The sequence below is a fragment of the Meleagris gallopavo genome, chromosome 9, assembly GCF_905368555.1.
Source record: "Meleagris gallopavo chromosome 9, MGAL_WU_HG_1.1, whole genome shotgun sequence".
NCBI classification, from domain to species: Eukaryota; Metazoa; Chordata; class Aves; order Galliformes; family Phasianidae; genus Meleagris; species Meleagris gallopavo.
Genome location: NC_139412.1, coordinates 12,942,738 through 12,968,282, shown reverse-complemented (window position 1 = coordinate 12,968,282; position 25,545 = coordinate 12,942,738). Strand labels below are relative to the sequence as shown.

Sequence of the window (25,545 nt, the reverse complement as noted above, 5' to 3'; positions counted from 1 at the left end):
CCTCATACAGGAGCACTGAAAAACCATTCAAGCTAAGAACTGCTTAGAGACAAATCTTGCAGACTTTCTTACATCCTCCTGCAGGCAGCAAGTTACAGGTCTTGCAAATGAACACTGGGAGCTTTAGCTGAAGTGGAGAAGATACTGACTTTTAACTGAAGGGTTGAGTTTATTCTCCCTAGTGAATTTTTAACATTAACATTAAATAAGTGATAAGTAAAGCAAAAACAAGAATTTTAAAAGTCATTCACAAGTATTTTTAAACACATACTTACTTTACCCTATTAGTGTCAGTAAAAAACATTTTCCATTTATTTCCTTTCTAACCTGAGAAATGTCTGTGCTGAAACTATTTAATTTTGGTTTCCTTTTTCTTTCTACCTTACCTTCTCCTCCAATATCCAGGGGAGACCAGCATATTGAAAACACTTCTTGCATCCTTGGGACTCTCTGTAGTCTTGCTCTGTTTCTGAGTGATACCACTGCTATGGGTTGAGGAGGACATACTCTGTGCTCAAGGATGTTTACCAAGTGGCCAGGGATTGTGAATAAAGAATAAGAATGCAAAAATGGCAGTCTCAGCTTCTAACTGCTATTCTGCAGAAGACCTCAGCTGGGAGGATTACAGTTAACCCATCCATCCACCTCACTTTCCCTGGAGTGAAGAACTGTGGTGTAACCATGTTTCCAGTCACAAAACATCTAGATGGCTCATCTGGATGATGGTGGATCTGATGCATGTAAGAGGTGTAAGGGGAGTGGGATCTCACTTCTTCTGTCTCTCGACTTTCAAACCACTGTTAACTAAGAGACAAAAGTGAAGATGAAATTCACAGAAATCAGATAATTAATAATGCTCATTTCTATATACAAAAGGGAGACTATATAGAGTTTATTGTTCTGGACTATCATTCAAAGTGAATATGAAATAATAAGATATATGTACTCTTGAAGACTGATGTAAAGCTGTTTCTGAAAGGCATTCTAGACTTTCAGACAAGATACAACTGAGCACTTTGCTTACAAATACCAAGAATGTCACTTTTCCTTTCCAGTTTCTGTTGTCTATAGAAAGCCAATCAATCACGCCCTGTACTTCAACTTTTGGCTTCTCGGGCCTCTTCTCTTGCTAGCAAGAAGACTGATGGGATACATGAAGCTAAGAGAAATGACAAACGCAATAAATCACTCTTGAATGCTCTTAAAACAGTGACAATTCCTTTAGCTTTCAACATACTTCCTGTCTTTGTCCAAGAGATCATTTAAGTCAGAGACACAAGGCACCAAAAATGACTTCAAGAATGATCCAGGCATTTACTGCCTGATTCACATTACACTAATTCAAGCAGAGTCCTTGTCCTTGACTGACATAAAAGTCTTATGTTGTTTTTTAAAATCTGTGCATGACAAGATTAGTCAGAGATGATTTTGCTGTCAAAAGAGAGTCTTCTGCAGTTCTGTTCTGTGACAGCTGCAATATGCGCCTAACCTTCATCAAGTTAGAACATTTTGGTGTTACGTGAATAATATACCAAATAATACTGTTTCCTCAAATAAACATTCAAGTCCACTTTGTCAAACTGATGAACCATCAGACCTCTGAATATTTATTCTCCTTTTTTCAAGTCTGGCAAGAAGTCACACTTAAGCACTAGTTCTCCTCATTTTTGTAACACAATGCAGCTGCATAGGTTAATTTCCATGCTAATTTCCAAAACTGAATAAATAAATCTGACAACGACACAGCCCATATAGTAGTGGCTCCTGGATACATACAGAAAAAGCTTGTCTTAAGGGTGCAAATGCAGATAGGTCTCCCCATCTGTCACTTTGAAGTCCTGCTCTTGAGACTGTTAGTATCCCATACATGGAAAACGTTGCAATGCGGTCACCAGTTTGATTGGACTGAGTCTGAGAAAAAACAGCTTCCTTTAGCAAAGGCCACTGTTCACACATCAGATGGCAACTTTCCTGCACACAATAATGATGAATGCTGATGGAAAATGGAAGGCGAGAAATCCCTAAACCTATGCTCAGGTTTATGGCGTAGGATAGAGCTGGAAACAACATAGTTGCACCATCCTCAACATTCCCTCTGAAGGATACAGGTCTTTCAGGTCATGAGAAAAGGAAAAAGCTCCCACAAGGAGCAGCTTTGCCTGCCCCACCTAGTCCTAATAAAAATCTTTTCTTGATGTTGTATGATTTCATTCTACAAAACTGGAAGTGCAAGCTTTTTTATTAAACTTCTGAGTTCTACAAGCTCACTGAAGAGCTCTCTTTTTATTGTGCTTTTAAAGAGTGTAATAAAAATATTCAGCCCTGTATCATACTGCCTGTCAGTGTGGCAGGAAAACAGACAATGCCATGGGAGAGCAGCTTAGCACTGGCTGCAAGCAAAGACTGGATCTGTGACTATCCGTCAAGATACCTGAATGGCTTTCAAAATAGGTAAACAAGGTGCAGTAAATGAGCTTTGATTTTTATAGCCCTTGCACTGCATTTTTCATACATCTGTGATATTTTTAAAAGCTCCTGTTATACACTAACTGAAGTGCCCTTAGAAATTCACCAGGTTTATGCACAGTCCCTGGAGAATGATGCTGTGCTTCTAACTGCAGCTACACAGTTTAAAGAGTCAAGACCAGCTAAAAAATATGTAGCATGGCAGGAATGATTATTCATTTACTCCAGTACTGTCTCTCAGGAGGTACTTGGCTATGTAAATGACTTGGGAAAATGAACTAGAACTTCTGAAGCTCCATCCTGAAGAGAAAACAGCAAAGAGCACTGTTTCTGAATTAGAAAAGCAAACAATTCCATTTCTTTCCTGTACTTAGAGTACAGCCAGTAAAAGAGACCAAGGTAACAGTTTCTGAGAGGGAATTTCACGCAGCCCTTTGATGTAATGCCGTGAAAGTGCTAAGCAAAATGGTCTCAGATAAAATACATTTTTTCTGAGTGCTTTGTGTTGTGCATGTTTCTTACAGATATACAATTGAACCAACTACTAGTATTGGAAAAATAGAAAGTATTAAAACCCCACCACTGTGATGTTCCACTTTATTCTGAAGATGTGACTGATCTGTGATGGAGATCAGGAAAGTCAAAATATGGTGAATATATATTGGTGCTATCACAGTTATCAAATTGTTGTATACACTTCATGTAACTTTAAATTACACCTCAAAAAGTAATCTGCTATGTTAGACCTGATTAGTTGCTATACTATGTTTGCTTTACAATATTTTGGCAATCTAAAATACGTTAAAGGACACAGAAATTATATCTGCATTCAGTCTGTTTCTATTCTTTAATACAGTGACAGCACACTGTAATACAACTGTGCTTTAAGTGACTATCAAGATCTTAAGACATGACTTTCCTCGTCTTTTCTTAGAAATACAAACAAATTAACAAATGCAGAGCTAACGTGGTGCCAGAACAACATAGTGAACATTGATCCCCAACAGCTGAGCTGTGCCTTTTTGTGTTAAGCTTTCAGCACCTTTTTTTCTTCCAAAATTAGTCATGAGTACAAGAATTTCAAGCTGGGGGATGTAAGGATGGAGCACAGTCCTGCCAAAAAGAACTTGGGTGTACTGGTGGGTGGCAAGCTGGCCGTGAGCCAGCAATGTGCTCTCACAGCCCAGAAAGCCAACCATAACCTAGGCTGCATCAAAAGCAGCAAGGCCAGAAGGGCGAGGGAGGTGACTTGCCCCTGTGCTCTGCACTGTGAGACCTCACCTGGAGTGCTGCATCCAGATGGGGAGTTCTCAGTTCTCAGGAGAGACGTGGAGCTGTTGGAGTGCATCCAGAGAAGAGCCATAGAAGTGATCCCACAGATGGAAAACCTCCCTGCGAGGGCAGGCTGAGAGCTGGGGCTGTGCAGCATGGAGAAGGGAAGGCGCCAGGGAGACCTGAGAGGGGCCTTCCAATGTCTAAAGGGGGGCTCTAAGAAAGAAGGGGACAGACTCTTCAGCAGGGTCTGTCATGACAGGAAAAGAGGAAATGGTTTCAAACTAAAAGAGGAGAGATTTAGTCTGGATGTAAGAAAGAAGTTTTTTACAATAAAGGTGGTGAGGCACTGGCACAGTTTGCCCAGGGAGGTGGTGGAAGCCCTGTCCTCAGAGACACTGAAGATAAGGTTGGACCAGGCTCTGAGCAACCTGATTGAGCTGTAGATGTCCCTGTTCACTGCAGAGGAGTTGGACTAGATGATCATTAAGGATCTCTTCCTACTCAAATGATTCTACGAAGATAAATCGTTTATACTACAGAGCATTTATAGGAAAGCCTACTTTTCTCTTAGTACAAGAATTCGTATGATCTCATGAAGATTATTTCTTCCAAAAGCAGAACTGAAGAAGTCTGGCTTTCACTGCCTGCCTGGGGGGTGCTTACATGGCAGTAGTACTTACCTGGATGGAGCCTTTGCAATGAGGCCAATGTTAAAAGTGCTGAACCGATGCAGTTTCCCTCACCAACCAGCCCTTGATCAGTCTTCTGTGAAGACTGAGGGGCTCGTGCCAGATTAAGAGATGAAGGTTCTGAGCATGCTCACTGGATTCCAACCAGGGACCAGGGAGCTGTATTGATGGTAGGGGAGACTGCTAACTACTTGCTAAAATTAACATACAAGATCAGATTTTTCTCCAGTAGTTAGGTGCCAAAACATGCAGATAATTTAACAGTGGAATTTCAAACTGCATCAGCAAGATAAGTGTCTAATCTCCAACAAGTTTTAAGCACTTACCTAGATTATTCTGTTTAAAATCTGATCTCCTACTAACCTGCATATTTAGCAACCTAAATAGCTTTGAAAACCTTTCCTCTAAGGATTCAGTTTGGAGCAAGAACTATCTGTGTCTAGGTTTTTCCCATCAAGACTTTTTTTCAGTCCTGTATGTTCACTGCTCGAGATCATCAACCTGCACTAGGACTTTGAAGGCTGCTATTCTTCCGTATCTGGAGCAAAACTGGCACCTACTTTTCAGTATCGGTGTGCAAAGGAAACAAAAAAGGCACAGTAGTTTCAGCTCAAATGACCTGGAGAGAAAAACACTGAATAATGTCTGATGAAAAGTACTCCAAAATCCCAGTCTACTGACACTGATACAAAGCAAGAGTAAGTCTGAAGTCTGAGTGTACTCTCTACTCAAAATGTACAGTACAGCACCTCCATCCAAAGGCAATGATCTGTTTACCAACTCCCTTTAAAAACAACTTCACTACAAAAAATCTAGAAGTTGAACATACCTGCTTGACTAAGCTGAAATTGAATTGATTTGTATTTTGTGGGATTTTTTGACATTTATTTCACTCAAAAAGAAAAAGCTGCAGAAAATCTTCTCTTGCAATTCATCTAAAATCAATGTGAGATCACACATTCCTTATGTTGAATATAAAGAACTGCCAACTGCGGTAACAATTTACAGTCCCAGAAAATAACTAACATTCACTCTGGATTTTCATCTATTGCTATTGGAGATTTGACTTGTAAGGTTGTCAATGCTAAGATATAAAATAATTCTGTGGAACAAGATGATCTTCTACAAAGTCTGCCATTTCTGCAGAACTGCCTTTCATGAAACCAATCTTATTTCTATTTCTTCCTTGTCCCTCACAAAAATTCTCTTAGTTTGATACTTTTCAGTCATGATTAAAAGGCATTTCTCAGTGTCTCCCACTAAATATTCGTACTCTTTTTTTTTCAGAGGCTGTCAATGACATTCATATCTTGCTTGGTATTTTGTATTGGACCAATTAAAACTATGAGAAAACTACTGCAAGATTTTGTTGCATGGAAACATAATGCTTCAGGCTGCATAAAATGCTTGTGAAGCAGGTAGGATGAGGTGGTTCAGTAGTGCTGATTCCCTAAGCACCTTCATTCTGTCCCTGCCCTGGTAACAGCATTAGCTGGCAACACAGTTTGTGCTTATTTGCTATCATTCATGTGCTGGAATTGTCATGAATATCCCACAAAAGATGGAACTTGTCCATATGTTTGGAATTCAGTCAAGTATATCCACCCCCATCTCCCTGAAAATTAAAAAAAAAAAAGGATGAACACTGTCAAGCAAGCAAGCTTATATTAAGAGTTTGTTACTTGAGAATAAAAGAGCCTCACGACTGTTCAGCACTACATCTCAAATACAGTGAACCTCTTCCAACTTACGACATCTTAATATGAACACAAGACGAGAGGAAGTCACAAATTTGTGCTTGGTGTCAGTAGTGAGCCTGAACTTTGACATAATACCAGGTGTCCTGGCTGCTGAAGGGCACACATGAGGATTATGTCTGTGGCTACCTGGACAGTAAAAACAAAAGTAGTTTCCTGACCTTTTTAGATTCAAGGAACATCTGAACTGATACGCTACACTACAATTCTCCAGACTAATTCCTCACTACTTGTTTGTGTCCCTAATGCACTTACGGTGTTACCAAGCACTGTCAGCTGGCATTAAAAGCAGAAATTGACATGAAGAGCAGTAGGCCCAGTGATACTATACTGAAATAGACCAGCAAGAGCAGTAAGTGACCACGTATTACATTCTAGAAAGCCTGAGGCTTCACCTCCGGTTTGCTGCAGCAAGAGGCTGGCAACAGATCAAAGGGAAGAAAGGAAAATCTGCATCTTTAACTTCTTGACTGTTTTACCTTAGGTGACAAGAGCAGCCATTCTGGGAGGTGGAATGCATCTTATCAGACTGTTCCCATTTGGGTCAATGTATAAAAAAATAAACCCTCAAACCCTCAAAACAGTGAGAAGAATAATGTGCAAGCTTTTCCACCATTCCTGTCAACCTCCAGACACAGAAAAATGTAATAGACATTGAAATTCACTTCCTTAACCAAGCAAACCAAATTCCTCTTTCAGATAACCTACGAACATTACTGGCCAATAGCAATATATCATCTATTAAACTCTGTCCAGATTTGGAAAGAGAAAGAAATTCCAGAGCCAACTAATGAAACTGTGTCAGCATTCTCCCTGGGTTCACAGCCTTTATTGAATCAACTTGTAAATTTCTAGATCTGCAGGGCTTTTGAAAGGCTCTGTGCCCTTTACCCTTATTATGTCTTTCCTTTCTGGTAATGAGGGCAGAAGTCTGATTTGGGAAGTGATTCTAGGACCCTGGAGACACGGATGAATCAAGAAGCAAGAACCTACCTGAGATGCTTCAGGTGTAAAGTATTTGTATGATTGAGATCTACTTCCTAGCATCACACAAGCATTTTCAACTAAAAAAATACCTCTATTAATGTGGGAATCTGAGACACTGAGCATGTCCTTGTCCTCTCCTGCTTTTCTTGTGCTGCTGTAGTTTCTGTAGCCCTTACAAGTTAGTGCTGAATGCTAGGAAGTGTGTGGCAGCTGGAGGAAGTGAAGAGTATATTATATTTCCTGCAGCCAATAACTCTATTACAAACCCTTCTAGTCTTTGGTTCCTGTATAAAGACAGTTACTGTGAAAAGCTTTCAGAGCAAACAAACCCGTAAACTGACTGTTGTTCTTTGTAGGGGCTGGGTTGCAATGAAAAGGGACTCAAATATCTTTGAAATAGGAAATAACAGTGCCATCGAAACCATAACTTCCTGCAGCAAGTTCCACTCCAGCTGCCAGACTGCAGTCCTGCTAGCAGATTCACACTGTCACAGCAGTGCACTGAACCTCTGGGCTGTGACTAACCCATTTGCACATGGTTCTCCACTTGATCCAAATACACTCCTACTGGTTCCCATCTAGCAACCACGTCTTTCCTGAACAAACCTATGGAGACTTGAAAAAGGAATCATTTCATCAGATATGTACAGCCTCCACTAACCTTTGCATTCAGATGGCTCTTACCTCTTTCTGGTGGTACTTTATTGCTACCTTCAGTTTTGCCAAATCATGACATTTTTGGGGGTCCAGCTCTTCACTTTGATCATCTCTGTGATTGAGAATAATCTCTAATTCTCGGGAACTCCGTGCTTGATCCAAAAGGTCCTTAGCAAATCGCTTGCATTGCTGAGAAAGCTCTTCATATTCAGCCTTGAACTCATTTTCCACTTTGCTGAGCTCTTTCAGCTCCCAGCCCAGTCGAAAGGCCGTCAAGATGGGGTCCTCACTTGATAAGGCAATCAATGAGGGGCTGGCTAAGGCTTTATAGATGTTCAGCCTTGACCTGGAATGCCTCAGGCTGTCCACCTCCGAACTGGAGACACACTCCACACAATTGCATCTGATCTGATGTGGGCGTGGAATAGTTACCCGTCTTTGGACAAGCAGTTTGATGATTTCATAGTTGTTGGTGTGAGCCGCCAGCATTATTGGTGTGATATCTGGAGTGAATTCTGAAAACTGTGTGTCCATCATCAAGGTTGGAACCTATATAAAGGGAAAAACCATAGTCATATTTCATTCGGGACAGCAGAAGGGTGATGTTCCTCCTTCATACTGTTATACTTTTAAAGTGATCCCATAATAAAACAAAGTTTTTATAACACCCTATGTGCCTTAAATCCTCTTGTGTTCATGTGTATGCATACAATTCTATTCTGGCAAAATCATCTTGCCTCAAATCTTGACTCTCTGCCCCTAGAACAGGATTAGGTTGGTGTAAAAGAAAGTCACAATCCCATCTGAATGCTTTATATGTGAACTCAGTCTGAAATGGATACCGGTTCATATACCAAAAGGAGAACTTTCATAGGAGAAAGGAAGACAAAGGCACAAGTAATTACACAGGAAGAAAAGCCTAGAAACACTGAATACATTTCCGTAACTATCATTATTTCCATCGTATACATGCATTAGCAGACCAGGAACCTACTGACAGCAGGCCCTATACAAACCAAACCAAACTCTGGTCCAGAGCTGAGCAAAGCTCTTCCTCACCTTTTCCCTACTATTTTTATTTGAAGTTACTTTTCAGTGGAAGGATACATTACATAACTGCCCTCAGAATAGATTTGTTTTTATTTTAATGGGTTTGAAAAAAAATTTAAATGTAAAATTAATGAGCCATAGTCCACTACAAATAAGACACTCCAGGGTGTGCATTATTCAGCTACCGTTGCACTTCTCAAAAGATGAGCTTAATGCATACCCTGTTGTGTCTTATTACTATATGCAGAGTGCAAAATTAGACCGAAATGCTCTTACATCCCAAGCACACAGTGTGTTTCCATTTGCAGCACAGGCAGCTCTCTTTGTTGTGTGTTAATCATTACTCAGGCATACTGTACTTCATGTGCCCACCACTCCTGCCCCGGCAGCTGGCATCCTGCTGCTCAGGGGGTGATTGCTGGTTTTGGTGAACAGTAGGTCTGCTTCCCCTTGCAAATGTCAAAGGCATTTCACAGAAACAACTGTCAAAGAGTTCTAAGGACAGGAAACATTACTCAGTCCATAAAAAAACAAGAGTAAAGTAACGACGATTAGCATGTAGCAAGCAGCTAGCAATCTTTCTGTGGGCTAGATGTAAGACAGGTTGTGAGACAGTGAACCTCTGACCACTGAAACTGATTTCCCTAGGAGTGAATTGCCTCTGTAGCACTAAAATGCTGAGGACTCCTGGGCTGGTGCTGATTAATAATGCTGTACATGCAGCAGGACTCAGCCTATTCACCATGCAACGCTTTCCCAAAGGCCAGCAGCACACTGAGGTATGGGGTCATTTACTGGAGCAGGGCACACCGGGAGCCTAGAGGCATTCCTGGAAATGCTATGAGTTTGCTACCCCAGGGGCAGCGTATGAGGAGTTAAATCACACACAGGGGCAGTCGTTGCTAACAAGGCTCTTCCCACAGAGGCAGTCAGAAGGGAACCTATAAATACAACTCATGGCAGGGAAAACAGAATTATAGTGATGGCTTTCTGCAGGTCATGGAGGGCTTAGTGTCTCTGTGCAAGGTTGGATAATGGTATTTTAAGATCTCTGGTAACAAACTGCTGAAAGCAGCTCTCTTTGTAAGGTCTGTGACATTCTTTCTTTTCCTTTGCTTAGCTGGTTTAGGTAGTTTTTTAAAATGTCAAGAGAAAGGTGCATGTTCCTCTTTTCTTTCTCTCTCTGAAGTGTTTTTAAGCCCTGCTGCTTGCATAACTGCCTTTATCTTTCTTCTCCTCTTTCTCAGTCAGTTGCTGGCTGCTGCATTCAGAGCCTCTGCCTCAAAGGAAGAGCATTTTCCCCCTCTCCATCACCCCTATTACTGTCAAGTTTAATCTTGTTTTCCTGTATGGAAATTACTATACCCAGAGCTGTAAAAAGAATTTTCAGCTTTTACAGATGAGGTATTCTTGTTACTCAGCAAAGAGAAAAAGCCTTGTAAATGAGGTGATAATGTTACAGGTGGGGATAGGGCTACAGGGCTGAGTGTGTCTGCAACTATCCTGCTCCTGAGGCTTCCTAAACCTGGATCCAGGGCTCTCAGGAGTTGTCTCAAGGCATGGGATCAAACTGGGAGTATCTGCCAACTGATCTCCCATCCCTTACTCTCTGGCTGCTATCACAAGCCCTATCCTCATGGTAAAGCTCTGCTTTGTTAGGAATCAGGCAGCCACTTTGTAAAAGATGTATTTGCCTGGGCAGCTTGCAGCACTTTAATTAAAAGGACAAGAAGGGCAATGGCAGTGCAGAGAAGCAGGGGCTCTCTGGAGTCTGGAAACAGATCGGCCTAATGCCTCACATTACAGGAACTGAAGCTCACTGCTGATTATAGCAGAACAGCAAAACAAACCAGCAGAACACAGAGCAGGAGCTGTGCAGGGGATGGCTGCTGTGGCCTCTTCCCCGTGTCTAGATGATCCAAGGACCATGCACTGGCTAAAAATGACATGGCTTGCAGTGATCATTTTTGTTGATGTCTTGCACAGCTCTTTGATAACTTGCATCTTAATGAACAAACTGTCTTGTTTTAGAGATGGGACTATGCAAGGAAAGCCTTTGCTCCTAATGCTGCATTCTGTCTACTGTCACCAGAGGGGCAGCAGATATTAAAACAAGATGTTGTAATTGCTGATGTTCCTCCTGCACTACTGACAGGTTGAGTTCATGTTTAGATCAGCTTTTTCTGTGTCTTGGGTTAAGTTAGAGTGATGGAAGCAGAAGAGGAATAAATTATTTCACCCTCAGAGGCCTCTGCTAAGCTTTCCCAAGGTTATTTTCATTAAGTGACCTGAATAACAAATTCTTTTCCATTAACCTCACCAGCTGACACAAGCTGTTAAGCTGAGTCCTTCAGAACCTTATTGTCAGTGCTTGCGTAGGAGCACGTGCCATCCCCGTAGTTTATCTTAGTAATGTTCGCTCAAGAAATTGATGCCACTACTAACAACTAGCAATCAAATGCCTGGTACCTTCTTTCTTGGATTAATCCTCATAAACGTAGGCTGCTCAGCACAATACCACTGCTTCTCTGAACGATACCGCAGTGAGTGAAAAATCTCATTTATTTAAAATGGAGGGGGGAGTGAAACAAGCTTAGTTCTGTAGAGGAGAAGAAGCTGGAGGATTAGCTCACACAAAAGCACTGTTCAGTATGGCAGAGCTCTTCTCTGAGCAGAAAAAACAAAAGTTTTCTGCTAAGTAGCACACTGCCGGAAAGAAGCTCTGGATAGGAAAAGCAGGAATCACTGCTCAAGCTAGTAACTAGTATGGTGTATAAAAGGGGAAGGAAAAAACACAACAACAACAACAAAAAACATCAAACCAATCTGATACTGAAGAACTGAAGGCTGTGATTGGCCTTCTAACAGCTTTACTTTGGACTAGATCTAGAGTAGTACGAGTGCTCCCAGAGCACAACGTCTGGGTCAGAGTGGTGAGAAGCAATCCAGCTGAGGGGTTTTATGCTGCTCAGCAACGTGAACCAAGGCAACCTGAATGGAGGGAACAAGGAGATACCTCAGAATGGAGGCAAAGTAAATATCACCTTTAAACACTGAAGAATTTCCAAGCGAGCTACACAGTAGCTTATATAGTATCTGTCATCCACTTCAGCAAATAAGGACAAGTAGGTGAAAAAAGCTGTTCAGGAGAGAAACTTGCCATCGGGTTAAAAATGTTCAGCTTTGATGAAGGAGCCTGGCTCTGTCTACTATTTGAGAATGGCTTTCTGTTTGTCTTCAGCCTCTTTGTACTGACAGTCCTCCTAATTATAGCCTGGTAACCCTACTACCAAGTCTCCTCCATGTACAGGGCTCCACAGTGCTCACCTGGACTGCAGTGCTTACAACTGCTGTTTCCCCAGGTAAAACCCTCAGTGTTCCAGGCCTGAACTGAACAGAGTATGCAGACAGCAAAGCCTAAGCACAAACCCCTTCACTCCCAGCTCATCTGCCAGCAAGCTTCTTGGGTGACAGGCTGCTTAAATATGCATCTTGTTTTGAGATGCGCCGAAAATGTTCATTAGGAGTGCTACTACTTTTACTTGTTACAGATGGAGTTGACACATTCTCAAGGCTATCTCAATTCTGTAAACTAGCACCATACTTGGGCCACTGTAATAAACTGTGAGTACAACCACAACAAAATGTAAATACACTGATCAACATTATTTTCAGCTAGGATAACCTTTTGATTGGGCTCTTTATTATAAAAGATTGTCTAAGTGCCAAAACAATGCTCTATTAAGCAAAACAGAGTCATACAACTTCATGGAAGATTTAAATGCAATGCAAGCAGAAAGGGAAGCTTGGGTAGTTTTTTGAGCAAAGATTTTCTGTTTGCAGTTTATTTTTCTGTATACGCCATCCACGAGCACTGTAGCACTGTATGACAATTGCTGTCATTCTAGAAAGATTTTGTACTACGTCAATTCAGCATGAGGCTCAGTGGTCAGAAGGAGCTTTAGCAGTGACTATTTTGTTCAGAATCGCAGTCATGTGGCACTTTGAGACACAGCTCTATAAATAGAGAATGAGTGACAGTGTTGCTAGACTGCAGATCAGCCATGTTACCAGCAAAAGGGTTGTGGAAAAATGTCTATTGTGATGGTGCGACCATTCTCATCTTGCTCCTTGCCTAAGCCCAGAAACAAACTATTTCATTGACAGAACACCATGGGCAACTGTGGGGCTCAGGGGAAAATGCTGCACACTTCTAAAAACCTAGGCATTCATTTTAGGTGGTACAGTAGTGTTGATTTCAATAACTGAATATCTTCATCAGGCATGCCTTGGGAGACATCTTTTATTACTGAGAGTGATGGCAGTTTCTATACTTAAAAGAGTGTTGTCTTTTTTAACTAAAGAGCAATTCACTGAATATCATTTCATTAATGAAATATAATGAGCAGCACAAACTGATAACGAAGTAATGTACTTTAAGGGGTTTTATATTGGTTATGAGCAAGTTCTTATCTCTGGCATAAAGACTGCTTCATTGCAGATGTATTTTTGGGCAAGCTCTGCTGCTATTGAGGTATTTTGGCAATTTCAAAAAAGCTGTCCCAGGATATCCAGTTGAAGAAAAGCGTCCTTCTGATCTGAAATGTGCTCAGTAACTTGTATGTACGTTAAGTCAAATAGTCTCGGCACCTTGTAGCAAGCCAAACACTAAGATAAGGTTACTAGATGAGCTATGTTAACATTAAAATATGTAGCACTGAATTTAAAATTACTAGATATAACACATTGTTACTGAAATAATGAAAAAAATTAGGCTTGTGATTCTTACATAACCAAACTTTGTTCATTGCAACCAACAAACAAATGCCAAATACATTAATCAGAAGTTTTAATTCAGCTTCTTATTCGTGTGCTAAAAAAGCTGAGACAGACCCATGAGATTGGTTATCAGAGCTAAGCCAAAGCCCAGTGCTCGTGACTGTGGCAGAGCTGCATCCGAGCCTGCGTTCAGCCATGTGTTCAGGGAATGCAGTGCAGCCAGAGACCGTCAAAAGATGTCACCACTTATGGCTCATGCTACATAATTTTCTCTTCTTCTGTGGATTAAAAAAGGAACCCAGAGAGAAGTCTTTAGAATGAAAGGATTTTGCAAAAATGCATTTAAATGCCCTGAGGCAACTCATTCCTGACAGAGCACTTTCTTCTCTAAAGCACTGCCCCTTTCTCATGCAAGTGAAATAAAATGAGGAGGTTGATGATTAAAACTAAGAGTGCAGCCAATGTAGTTCATTCTCCAGATCACAGGGATGCTTTAACAAGAGTCAGACGGTTTGTACTTGAATCTCTTGTATTTAAATTAAGATCTTGAGATCCACTTGGCCCCAAATTCCTGTCTTTCTCTAATGAAGTGCCGAATCCAGTAGGAAGAGCAGCTGCGTCTTAAGAGCCGATCTTGTTCTTGCTCAGAGGTGGAAGACCAGATGGTGGTGTGCCATGAGCAACTGCACCCTCTTCTGGCTGTGACTTTTTTCAGCAGCTTAAAAGTGGCTGAGAACTTGAGTGTCCATTATCCATTTTGTCACGTTCTCTCTCATATGACTAACTATCAAATAAATCTTGGTTTTCTCATATGCTTCCATGGCTTGGGGCTTGCTGAGTAGCGATACTTGTCCAATTAAAACAAACAAGGTACAACAATTCTGGAATATTACAAATCTGGACCTTAATTAAGTTGCTATAGAAAATGTGGCATAACTGAAATGTTTGCTATGGATCTATCCCTGGCCTCGCCAAAATGCAGAAATTCCTGGCCACTTGCTAATTTGTTTCCTGAGACCCTATGATACCAAGTCGGCTACAAGTCTAGTATTGCTGCCAGGAGTAAATTGAATTCTCTCCTTACGTTCAGATAGGCAGACTGGATTGTATGCCTGAAGCAGTTTTTTTCCCCATTTGAAACCATAAACCTGTTTACTCATTTTTCACTACTTTCCATTGCCATTTGAACAGTTGCTCTGTGGCAGGAGCTGCTGTTTTATTTGTTTGGTTGTTATTTTTTTTTTTAATAAAAAAGAGCTTGACAATTTTTAATTTTGCTTTTATGCCTGGAAGTTAGTTTTGTTACAGAGCTTGCTTAATCCAGTCCTGTTAATTTCTCAACTACATTAAAGACCTTGGAATGTCACTGTCTCTTACATACTTTTTAAAAAATTTTATATATAAATTCTCGCCTGACCTCAAACGTGCTTAAATACAGTCCAGAGTTAGCTCGAAATTTGCAGGCTTTGCTTTCAAAGTCCTTTCTGTTTTATTATGACCATCTTTCAAACATTTTCTAGATATTTTTCCTGAGAGAGAAGAATTGTCCAACTTTTAAATTAATTTTATCTGATCTCTGTATTCTTCTTTTCTGACTTAGTGGTAACAAGGACAAGATGTGCTAGAATAGTCCAATAATCACGCCAGCAGTAGCCTTTCATGTCATCATCTTTGTACATAAAATGTCACCATTTCATGTAATTTATTACTGTGTGTGGACGAGAGAGGTTTCAGGGAGTTTAGGTGAGGCAATATGTTGCTAACAGGGCTTGGAAACGGAGAGCATTTTTGCTTGGAAGGGGGGAGGTGCAGGGTCACGTTGCTACTGAATCATGTAACTTTAAAAAATAATTTAAAAAAAATCAGATTTCATCATAAGACAACATCACAAAGTGGAATGAGTGCAGCTGGTGGCAGCCCGTGCTATGTGATGCTGCACAAAAGACATCTTGATGCTCACAAAGCTGTTTCCCTCCATTTTGACTTTTAGGTCGTGCTTTTTGGCATCTGTTTTTTACTAACCAAAAAGACTGGATTCTGTAAAGCTCCCAGCATTTGTGCTACCAAAGGTGGTATGGTCCTATGCAAGAATGAAATCTGTGTGGTTGTGATCCTCCTGTACCACTACTTCGGCGGTGATAGCCTTTGTTACTCCTACTGCACAGTAGATGAAAACACCAAGCAGATGACATACCCCTCCTGCCCTAGAGGCCAGCTCTAGTTTGTTCATCTGCCTTAAGAATCTCTATGTGGAGCACACAGGTCCTCACCTCCACAAGTGAAATACCAACAATGCATGTGACCATGAGCCTCTTGCAGGCCTAGAATGGTTCTCGTGCGCTTTTCCAAGGCAATGATGGAGCACAGACCTCAGATGTGCTGGGTTCCCTCAATGTAACAACACAGGATTGATCAGACAGAATATTCTTATTCACAGTTGATGCCTTTTTGATTTCCCCCACTCTCGTTGCCACCAAAAGGCTCTGCTCATAACAGCTTGGTCATCACTGCTATATCCCAGATCATCACAGGGATGAGCAAGCCATAAAGATGCTGTTCTAACTTGCAGATGCAAGCACAGCTATGTTCAACAGCCTAATTAGGGTTAGGGGGCTCCTACTAAACAATCCTGCAGTTGTTGATAAATCCTAGACATCTGCTACAGGGGAATCTGTAATTTCAGTTCTATTTTCCCATACAAACCAGCTTCCCCTTGACAATGTGTTACCACTCTAGCAGCAGGCAGACTCCCCAGCACATTCAGGTCAATGAAGTCCAGACAGTCATTTCAAATGCCCTTTCTGTGTGCCAGAAGTCACACAGACCAGAGGAAAAAATGTGTTATGCGATGTTGAAGTACTAATCCAAGGGAGCACCTGATGCTGTAATCAGGACCCAGGAGCAAAGTGAGTGAGCACTTAGTGAGTAAGCAAGATGCATCCCTTGATGCTAGGTGAGTAAACAATTTTTTTTATTTTTTATTTTTTTTCAAATTTAATACCTTAATCAGCACATCTATAGAGAGACCAAAGGCTTATGTAGCAATCCAAACAGGACTATTTTTCCCTACAAATAGTTCTCTGTAGGCAGTCCACCCATGCAGTCCCAACTGAAAATACACACGTTAGTGCACAGAACACTCTCTACTTGCAGGATTTCAGACCATCAGTAGCCAGATCATTGCACTGCATTTCTGCTTTTATGAGCTGTGCTGTTAGCAGCTGAAGCAGGCAAGTACTGAGATCACACCCTATAAATGAATAAAGAAAACTCCCCGGGAAGCACCTCATACAACAGCACTTCCCTGACTCTCCCAGCTGTCTATACACTAGATGACAAGTGCATCATGGTTGTGTGTGCTGTGATGCAGTTGTTGGACTGACCCCACCAGCCCCCCTACGAGCTAATAACAGACCTGCTGTTGGCCCTGGCAAAGGAGCCAGACTTATTTGCTGCTGGCACCACAGCCTGCGAGCCTCTGTTCTGATGCTACTCATTAGTTCTGTGATAAGGCACTGAGTTATACTGTTTTTGCCTTGCACCTTCTCATAGATTTAAGATTATTTTGGGAGGAAGGCACTGGGGAGGGAGGAAAGAGATTTCCAGTTAGATATAATCATTAACTGAAGCGATCTTTGATTTCTCTGTTTAGTTTAATTAGATGGAATTCATTTTGGAGGCAGCCGCCGATGTCAAAGGCATGTTAACTATAGCTGTGAATTATTACTGCATCAATAAAAATAATGAAAAGCCTGGCTGCTGGCAGAGCCATTACGCTTTGGAGCAGTTACAGCTAGTTTTCCATTTTCAGACAATCCTTCTTCCTTATAGTGCATTTCAAATATTTTCATACTGAGAACCCAAGGCTGGTTTTTCTCTATTGCTTCAGTTTTTCATTACCTCCTCTGGCTGCAAGCACATCCACCCAGGTTCAGCCTTCCCCTTTCTCTCTGGACCTCCCATTAACATGGAAACAGCTGGTGTGAGTCATACCAAAGGGCACAGTATCTGTACTGAGTCATATCACCTTGCCTCTTACCTTCTTTGTTACTGAGTTTTTGCTGTGGAGCACTGTCAGATCAGGTCAAGACTATGCACTTTCTTGATACAAACTCCTGGGTTTCAGGAACCCAGCACTTCTGCCTCCCTAAATTAGCTGTTCTCCTTTGTAAAATCATGGAAGAACATAAAGGCTGCTTGTATGTATCGACCAACACTGCAGAAGGGCACAAAACAGTGCCCTTCTGGCCTTGTTTTGATTCCTTTGCTGTACCTCATGCCTCTGTAACACCCTGTATTTGCTGGCACATGCCTTATCCATGATGTCCCAGAAAAGGAGCGTACATTCAGAATGTGTTAACGCTACCAAACAAGACATCTTCTCTGTCTGGTCTGTATGCAGAATCCTCTACCTGCATCCATCCTCAGCTCATGGGTAAAAAGCGAGTTCTAGAAGGCTTAGCAATTTTAGATAGGAAGTCCACAAGTCTCTCCTTTGCCTTTAACCATGAAGGAAACCAACCTTGGGGCAGGAGATGGGGTAACATTTGTCATGGCCACAAATCCTAGGTCCTCTGGTCCTACCACAGGCACCTCTGTGCACTTTGCCTGCAGGTAATACAGATCCACAGTAACCACTCAGGCAAGCCACAAGGAATATCAGCAACTTCTAAAACCCTTCTCTGATTCTCTGTAGAATCTAACTCCTACATAACTAACAACTGATCTGCTTCCTTTGACGTAAAAACTCCTGTCAGTGACTGCACAGGTTTGACAGTGCTAGCAGGGAGCTTAGACATCCCATATCAGTAAGTCTGCAGAAGTCATGGGCTGTTGGTAGGAAGGGTTCAACTTTGCACTGGACTGTGCATAGAGGAAGAAGAACCCTATGTGAGTAAGAAAACTCAGTTAAATCACATTATATCAGAAAATTACTGGATATGGACAAGAATAAAATGGTTTAATGCACCATTTAATTTCTGGTTCACAAGAGGACAGTTTTTTGGCTGCTGATCCATTATATTTACACTGATTGCAACAGATTTTCACTCATTAGTTCATCTAAAAGGGGATTTTTGAGGTCAAGTTTTAAGTTTGAAAATACTATCAAGTGTAACAACCTTATATCTGCAAGTATCTGAGGATTAGCAACTAAGACTTCAAAACTTGCCTCTTATTTTCTAGTTTCCCTTCTACAATCATATCCAGGGCTTATTTCTTGTTAAGATTCCTCTTAAGACATAGAGATAGGTAGCTGTTGAAATTCCATTGACTCATAAGGCCTTTGGACTGTCGTTACAAATTGAATCATGGTCATAAATACTGAGGTCCCTTTTCTTTTTATTCTCATTATTGTGGAATTGCATTTATAGTCCCATCTGTGAACCAGATTAATTCGAAACCATCTGCCATGAGCAAATTGCTAATTTTGGCAGATACCAGAGAGATGCTAGTATCTTCCTTATGTAAACATTTGATGTCAGCTCTGATTGTTGTGAAGAAAACAGCTACCAATAAAGGTGCTTATGGCTACACCATGCACATGGAGTCATTCAGACAGCTGATTACTGCTTCTTAAAGAACAGAAGCGGCTCAGCAGTCAGCACAGATTGTGCCCACTGCACTGCAAATACCCACTGTAACAAGGCAAGAAACAATGTGAGATCTGTGCAAGCTGAGCGAGCTGCCCTGTGAGCCGTGATGAATGTTTAACAGGGAGCCAGGGCCATGTTGCAGAATTCACACAAGAAGCTACTGAAAATTCCTGAACGTTCCTAAGACTTCATCTGAAGTAAAAAGGAAATCTTGTACTGATTTCAGCAAGATTCAAAAATTGCAGAAATAAAACTATTATTAATGATAAATTGAATATGATTCGAATATGAATTTTCAGCCTTATATTTCCTCTTCCTTCTTAGAGCTGTTTAGGTGCCAGACTGCAGCCTGGCTGAAACCACAATCCAATATACTGATATTTGAATGGCCAAAAAAATTTTTAATATAACTTCCAGCACAAAAACAACGCACTAAACTCTGAAGATCAAACAGATGGGGAGGCAGAAGATTTTACTGGGAAGGAGAATTTTTTTCATGAGGCTTCATGTACGTGTATATTCCCTCACTCCTACAGCAGTATTCATTTCAAAAACGAAAGAAGTCACTTCATATTCCCTACTAACTCTAAATCTAATGGCATATATGAGCATGCCTGTATGGTCTTCCTGTGACAGCAAGGATAGATACTTGAACCATGATAGCTCTTATCTCCCAGAGGTGACAGCATCTTTCCCAACATCAGTAACTTCATTAGCCACAGAACTGTTCTGACTGTAACTGGTGAAGTCTTCTCCTCAGCTTTTTCAAGAGACTCTAAAAACACTACACAAAAACATGCACTAAGATGTCAGGACCAGGGAGAACAGATTTGAGGAGAAAAGTTCTAAAAGAAAATATATCTACCTGAACACATCACTGTTCGAAATGCTCGTTTATCTTGTGCTTTGCAGAGGTGTTTAGAGAAGGGCTGATTTGTGCTCCTGCCTCTCTCACACTCTACACGTAAACAAAGTCACTTCTTCCCCTCCCCAGACACCCCTTACGCAAACAGCTGCAGTGCAGGAGATCTGTGTTGTTATAGTTACTGGCTACAACTTAACCCTGCCATTGTCACAGTATTTTCAGTAAATGGTGCTTAAACAGCAGTGTAGCAAAGGTTTGCAAAATGACGACTGCTTGCAGTCCTTCAAAAACAGGATGTCAACATCTCTGTTGCATGGTCTTCTCAGCTATTTCTATCTGTCACTTACATCATCAACAAGACCCAGAGTCTCTTACACAAGGAACACAACAAAGGTCACTTCAGATATAAGAAGATTTTCTGACTTCTGCTCCCTGGGAAGGTCATCAGACAAGGGAAAGCAGAGCTCTTCCCCTCAGGCAGAAGGAGAGCGAAGTCTGCAGAGCCCAGGACACATCACCTTTTGCAGGTTCTGTAGCTGGTAAGCCAAGCTTTGAGGTTAAGTCTGAATGGGAACAGTGTTTTCTACCCCTTGTCCTGTGTTTGGGTGCATCTTTTGTTATCTAGCTATCTAGATCTTTTGCTATTTGTAGCCCCAGAAGAGGCTGGCATAATGCAACCTGTGACATTTTCAGTTGGGGTTGCAATACAAGAATAAGGTTGTGGGAATGAGCAAAATAAATGCCTGTAAAATGGATTATGCTGCTCAGCTGCCTTGGAGATGCAAAGAATAATTAATAGAGCTGACGTGAACAAGAATAAAAAAGAGCAGATCCTCATGCCTGACAGTTCAAGAAACAAGATTTTGGTATGGAGGCAAAAAACAATCTCTCAGAGGTAGAAAATAAGAAAATGTGAGCTAGAAGGTTTTGGTAGACCCCAGACTCTGTAAGATGAAGGAGGAAGTGCATTTTGCATTTAGGAGCACAGTCAGAAGATGCTTCCTTTTCACTTCTGCCTGGTGTACAACAAAGACAAAGAGCCAGCCCCAACTGGACACATGCTGCTAAGCCTGAGCCAAGGAGCTGCCTTCACAGGTTTGTTCAGGAAAACTGAACCTTACGTAGGTTTCATGAACAGATTAACGTACACCTTATATACAAATGCTGTAATATTATCTCACAAATTCCTCATCCAAGCAGAAACTATTTCAAGAGATATGAATTTTTGGTAATTACTCAACAAAAAAAGCAGGTTTCTGTATGTTTCTTAAAGATATAAGTAACTGATTAGGACAACGTCGTGCTAATCTGACATAACAGGTGCTTTCTGTGAAAGTAATTAGGTTTGGGATTCCCAAAGGATTTCTGAGAAAGGGTCCAACAAAGATAATTACTGAATGTGTGCTGATACTAGTCTCAAATTAGTCTCAGGAAGTCACATTCTAAAAGTTCTCCTATATTAGTTTTGTGATTTGACAAGCTCACCCGTGCATCCCACCTTTGCTTAACTAAGTACTTCTTTACAATTGCTGTAATATTGACAGTACATGAAATAAATTTTAATTACCATCATCACATGGACAATCAGTGAAACTGGAGAAGTGAAAGGCCAATCCTGCAGCCTTCTGCTGGCAACACTTCCTGCAGTCCACAGAAGACCATGAACCATAAGCTGGAGAAGTAAATTCTGATTTCTACGCAGGATCATGCATCAAGCCAGCACGAGCTGAAAACTGTACCAATGAGATCTGGTCTTGCAACAAACCTTGTAAATAAAGCTGAAACTGGCACTGCATCTCTTCTCCCACACATATTCCCCTTCAAGTTGTAAACTTTGCAGCAGATATAAAACTGGCTAGAGAACGAAAGCTGCACACTGATAAAAATAGGAAAGAAAAAGACACAGGCCTACTATGAAATGCATCATTGACAGAGAGATGCTGGAGATGAGACGCAATAAAGCCATTTATTTCATAGGCTTCTGTTCCCATCAAGTTATTCCATTGCATAACGTTATGCTTTGAATTTGATTGGACAGAAGTCTTGCTGTTCAAGAAATCTTACAGAAGGCCACAAGAATCCCATCTCTTGCTTTTCATGATATTTTAAGAGAAACTTGTCATTAGTCTGCAAAAATTATTCACAGTTTCTCATGCTACCTTGGAAAACATTTAGTAACATGATCTATCCTTCTATTTTACTTTCTGCTACATTAGGGTATAGGACAATCAAACTTTCTAGAAGATCAATTAAAAAAAAAAAAAAAAAGGCTCATTCTTCATCTGTGGCTCATGCCTTGCTACTTACATTTTGACACTTTAAAGCCTAAGGCTAATGTTTCAATGTTTAAGTATAGTAGAAGAGATTCTCCATCTCTTTAGGGCCTACATCACATTGCTATAGCACGCTGAAAGTTGTTGTTTCTAAATACTAAGCTGAGTACTCTTCAGTGTTGTTAGGGTTAACCTGCAGTGTTTCCTTTTTTGCTTTGGTTGTGTAAAACTGCTATTTAAGAACTATGTACCAAGGCCCACCCATTGAAGAAATTTTTATGGCTAAGTGATAGTAATCTTTTTCTTCCTTCACACACAAAGGGCTACATCCAAGTAGATTTCAAAAGAGGATTTGAGAAATCAGAACCATCAGTTCTGAAAGTTCCTTTCTTAGCACTGAGCTTGTAAAAATTGACAGTGGTCAGTAATGCATATAAACTATCACAGTTATTGGCAGTGTTAAGCACAGATGAAAAAAGCCAGGGACAATGCAGTACATGACACTTGAAATGCTAAGATTTGTACTTTGTGTTTTTTCACAAAGATTCCTATATGCCTTAGTGGTGGCTTTGTAACTAACAATCTTCCCTACAAGACATAGCTGTTCATTGTTCAGATATATAGCACCTTAGCTCATGCTGTAATGTTATGTACTGCCTCTGCATTGCTGAACTAGACTCCCCAGAGATGGAGACGAAGATACATGTCTGTACTACAGCTAAGTACTGAAAGCTAGCAGACTGCTTCCTTGCTTACTATTATTTATAAGCTTATATGTTTTCAGGATTTACTTACAAAAAGCAATTCCACTTATTAATACCAGCGCGAGAGCATGGCAGTACTTCATATTTATAGATTGTAATATAATTTCAGACAGCCCCAAATTCCTTTACAAAGTATGTGTCTATAAATCAGCCTAGAAATCAGTGTGTCCACAAACACTGTAAGACTAAGAAGAACACTGAGTGAAATTGAAAATGTCGAGTTAAGTCAGGCTGAGCACGTTTGCTCAGACAAGAAAGTTACCAAAGTATCACATTCGCTCTGGGCATTTAAAGCAACGAATGCACATCAAGAAGCTTGTTTTGTGACTCTTGAAGAGCACCTTCACTGTGGAGAACCTCTTTCCTAACACAAGATTTTATTAAGGTAACAGCTTAAATCTGAACTGAAACACTTGACCAACCTGTTTTTCACCACTTGGCTTCCTGTAATTCAGCAGCAGCTCCACAGCTCCCACCACCTCTTTCCGTATTGCATACAGCAGAGCATCTCCCACATACACGCTGTGGCTCAGAAGTAACTCCATGATCTCCAGATTTTCATTCTCTATGGCTATTAAAAGGGCACTGCGACCAAGAGGATCCATACAGTTAATGTTGATGTTGTAGTAGATCTCCGCCTCTTGTAAGGCATGCTTCACACTGGCATAGTCCCCCTTCTCCACAGCACTGAGGTAGGCCTTCTCTTCCACTGAGAGCTCTGCCTCTGCTCGCACAATCTGTAGTGGGATCCGATCTCTGTATGGTGAATAGTTTACCTTTTTGTAGTATAGCTGGGCCATTGTTCATAGTGACCAGGCAACCTGTGGGGGAAAAATAAGTACACGTAAGTGATAAAACAGACAAGCAACCTTCGTCTTTTCATTACTGGGGACAAATCTACAAAGGCCTGTTGCAGTAAAAGCTTCTGATCACTTTTTAAGGTGTTTCATTTTCAACAAAATGACTGCAATGCTCCCCAACCAACCCCACGTTAAGGGGCTACCTGAAAAAATTAAGGATCCACTACAGCTCAAAAGAGAATGACAGACAACCAGTAGTTTAAATAAGGTATGGACATTATTTCATTGGTTTCTTTTCATTCTGAAAAGGAGTGATCTTGTTTATGGATTATCTATCACCTTAATTAGGTAGATTTCTCATCTTTCTTTTTTTCATTGCTTACTGTTCTTTTCTTCTTTCCTAGTTTTCATTGAGCCAGGTTCTCAAAATCAAAAGCACCAGTGATAGGAGCTGCTGAGTTACATCCCTTATTTACAGCAACAAGATTTCTTTTGACTATTTTCGCTTCTTCTCTGTTTCAATCTCTTAAAATAGTTTTCATTTTTCCATAATGTTTACTTTCTGACTAGGTCACAGAGTTATTTTTAAACCATGCATGTTTTTTAACATAATTTCTCACTCTGCATTTATAAACACAATCTAGATAGGTTGATGGAGAAAGCCCCCACCTTGTATTCCAGGAGCAGTGATGTTGTTTGCAGTCTAGAAAAGTGAGAAGTAGTAAACCCCGTCCTAGAATGAGTGCAGCAAGCTGAAGGAATGATTGCCCCATGGCTCAAAAAGCCTAGAAGTCACAGGGAACATGGGGAGGCATTCACACACTCCCTCTCTCTCTCTCCCTCTCCCTCTCTCACGCGCACACCCCCCCCCCCCCAAAAAAAAAAAAAAAAAAAAAAAAAAAGGAACTATGGTAATCTATCTCTGTTTAGCATCAACAAACCACACCAAATCAGGACCAGGGGTTTAGGCAGTTGTAACTAATTCAACTAATTGGATGACCCTTTCCATTTCCTTTTCCCTGTTTCAGTAGAAAGTTAGCCTGATTTTTATTCCATTTTATTTCTCTATCCAGGGGAAAGAGGTAATGAAAAGCACGATCTTGTAGTTCAGGAGTTGAACAAGGAATGAGATGCTGGGGGTTCTACTTTCACCATTCCCCTGCTTGCCAGAAGGCAACCATGTTCAGCACAGCCTATTTGCATTTTGCCTTCAGCTCCAGAGTTACTGGCCCCGTGCAGAGGAAGTGGGTGGATCTGAGCTCCAGCCCAGCTGACACTGCAGAGCAGTGGGTGGCTGTAGCGCACAGCAAAGTTACATCTGCGAATTTCCTGGTGAGCCACAGATTTGTAACAAGTTTGGCATACCAAAAAAATGAGCTCTCCTAGTGTCCTGGTTCCTTATAAGCATGAGGAAAGTTTTTGTTTGTTACATTTCAGGAATTACAGTTCTACACACATACGCTTCAATTTGATGGCACACTTAAGATCTGCATACAAACCACTGAAAACGAACTGGCTTATTTTCCTGATTTCTAAACTAGTAGCTTAGTCTATGTTTAATGTATCAATTGTGGGATTTGTGCTCTGCA

The 25,545-nt window shown here is 41.0% G+C and overlaps 1 protein-coding gene across 1 annotated transcript in view; it reads right to left on the bottom strand.

Moving 5' to 3' along the window:
* The window catches only part of TRPC5 (transient receptor potential cation channel subfamily C member 5), a 69,466-nt gene extending 45,495 nt beyond the window's left edge, over nt 1-23,971 (bottom strand). The window contains exons 1-2 of the mRNA XM_031554681.2: nt 23,579-23,971; nt 7,859-8,380 (exon numbers count right to left, since the gene is read on the bottom strand). Of these exons, the coding sequence (XP_031410541.1) occupies nt 7,859-8,380; nt 23,579-23,956 (900 nt within the window). The 5' untranslated portion in view covers nt 23,957-23,971. The remainder of the gene's footprint in view (nt 1-7,858; nt 8,381-23,578) is intronic.
* Nucleotides 23,972-25,545: the final 1,574 nt, after the last annotated feature.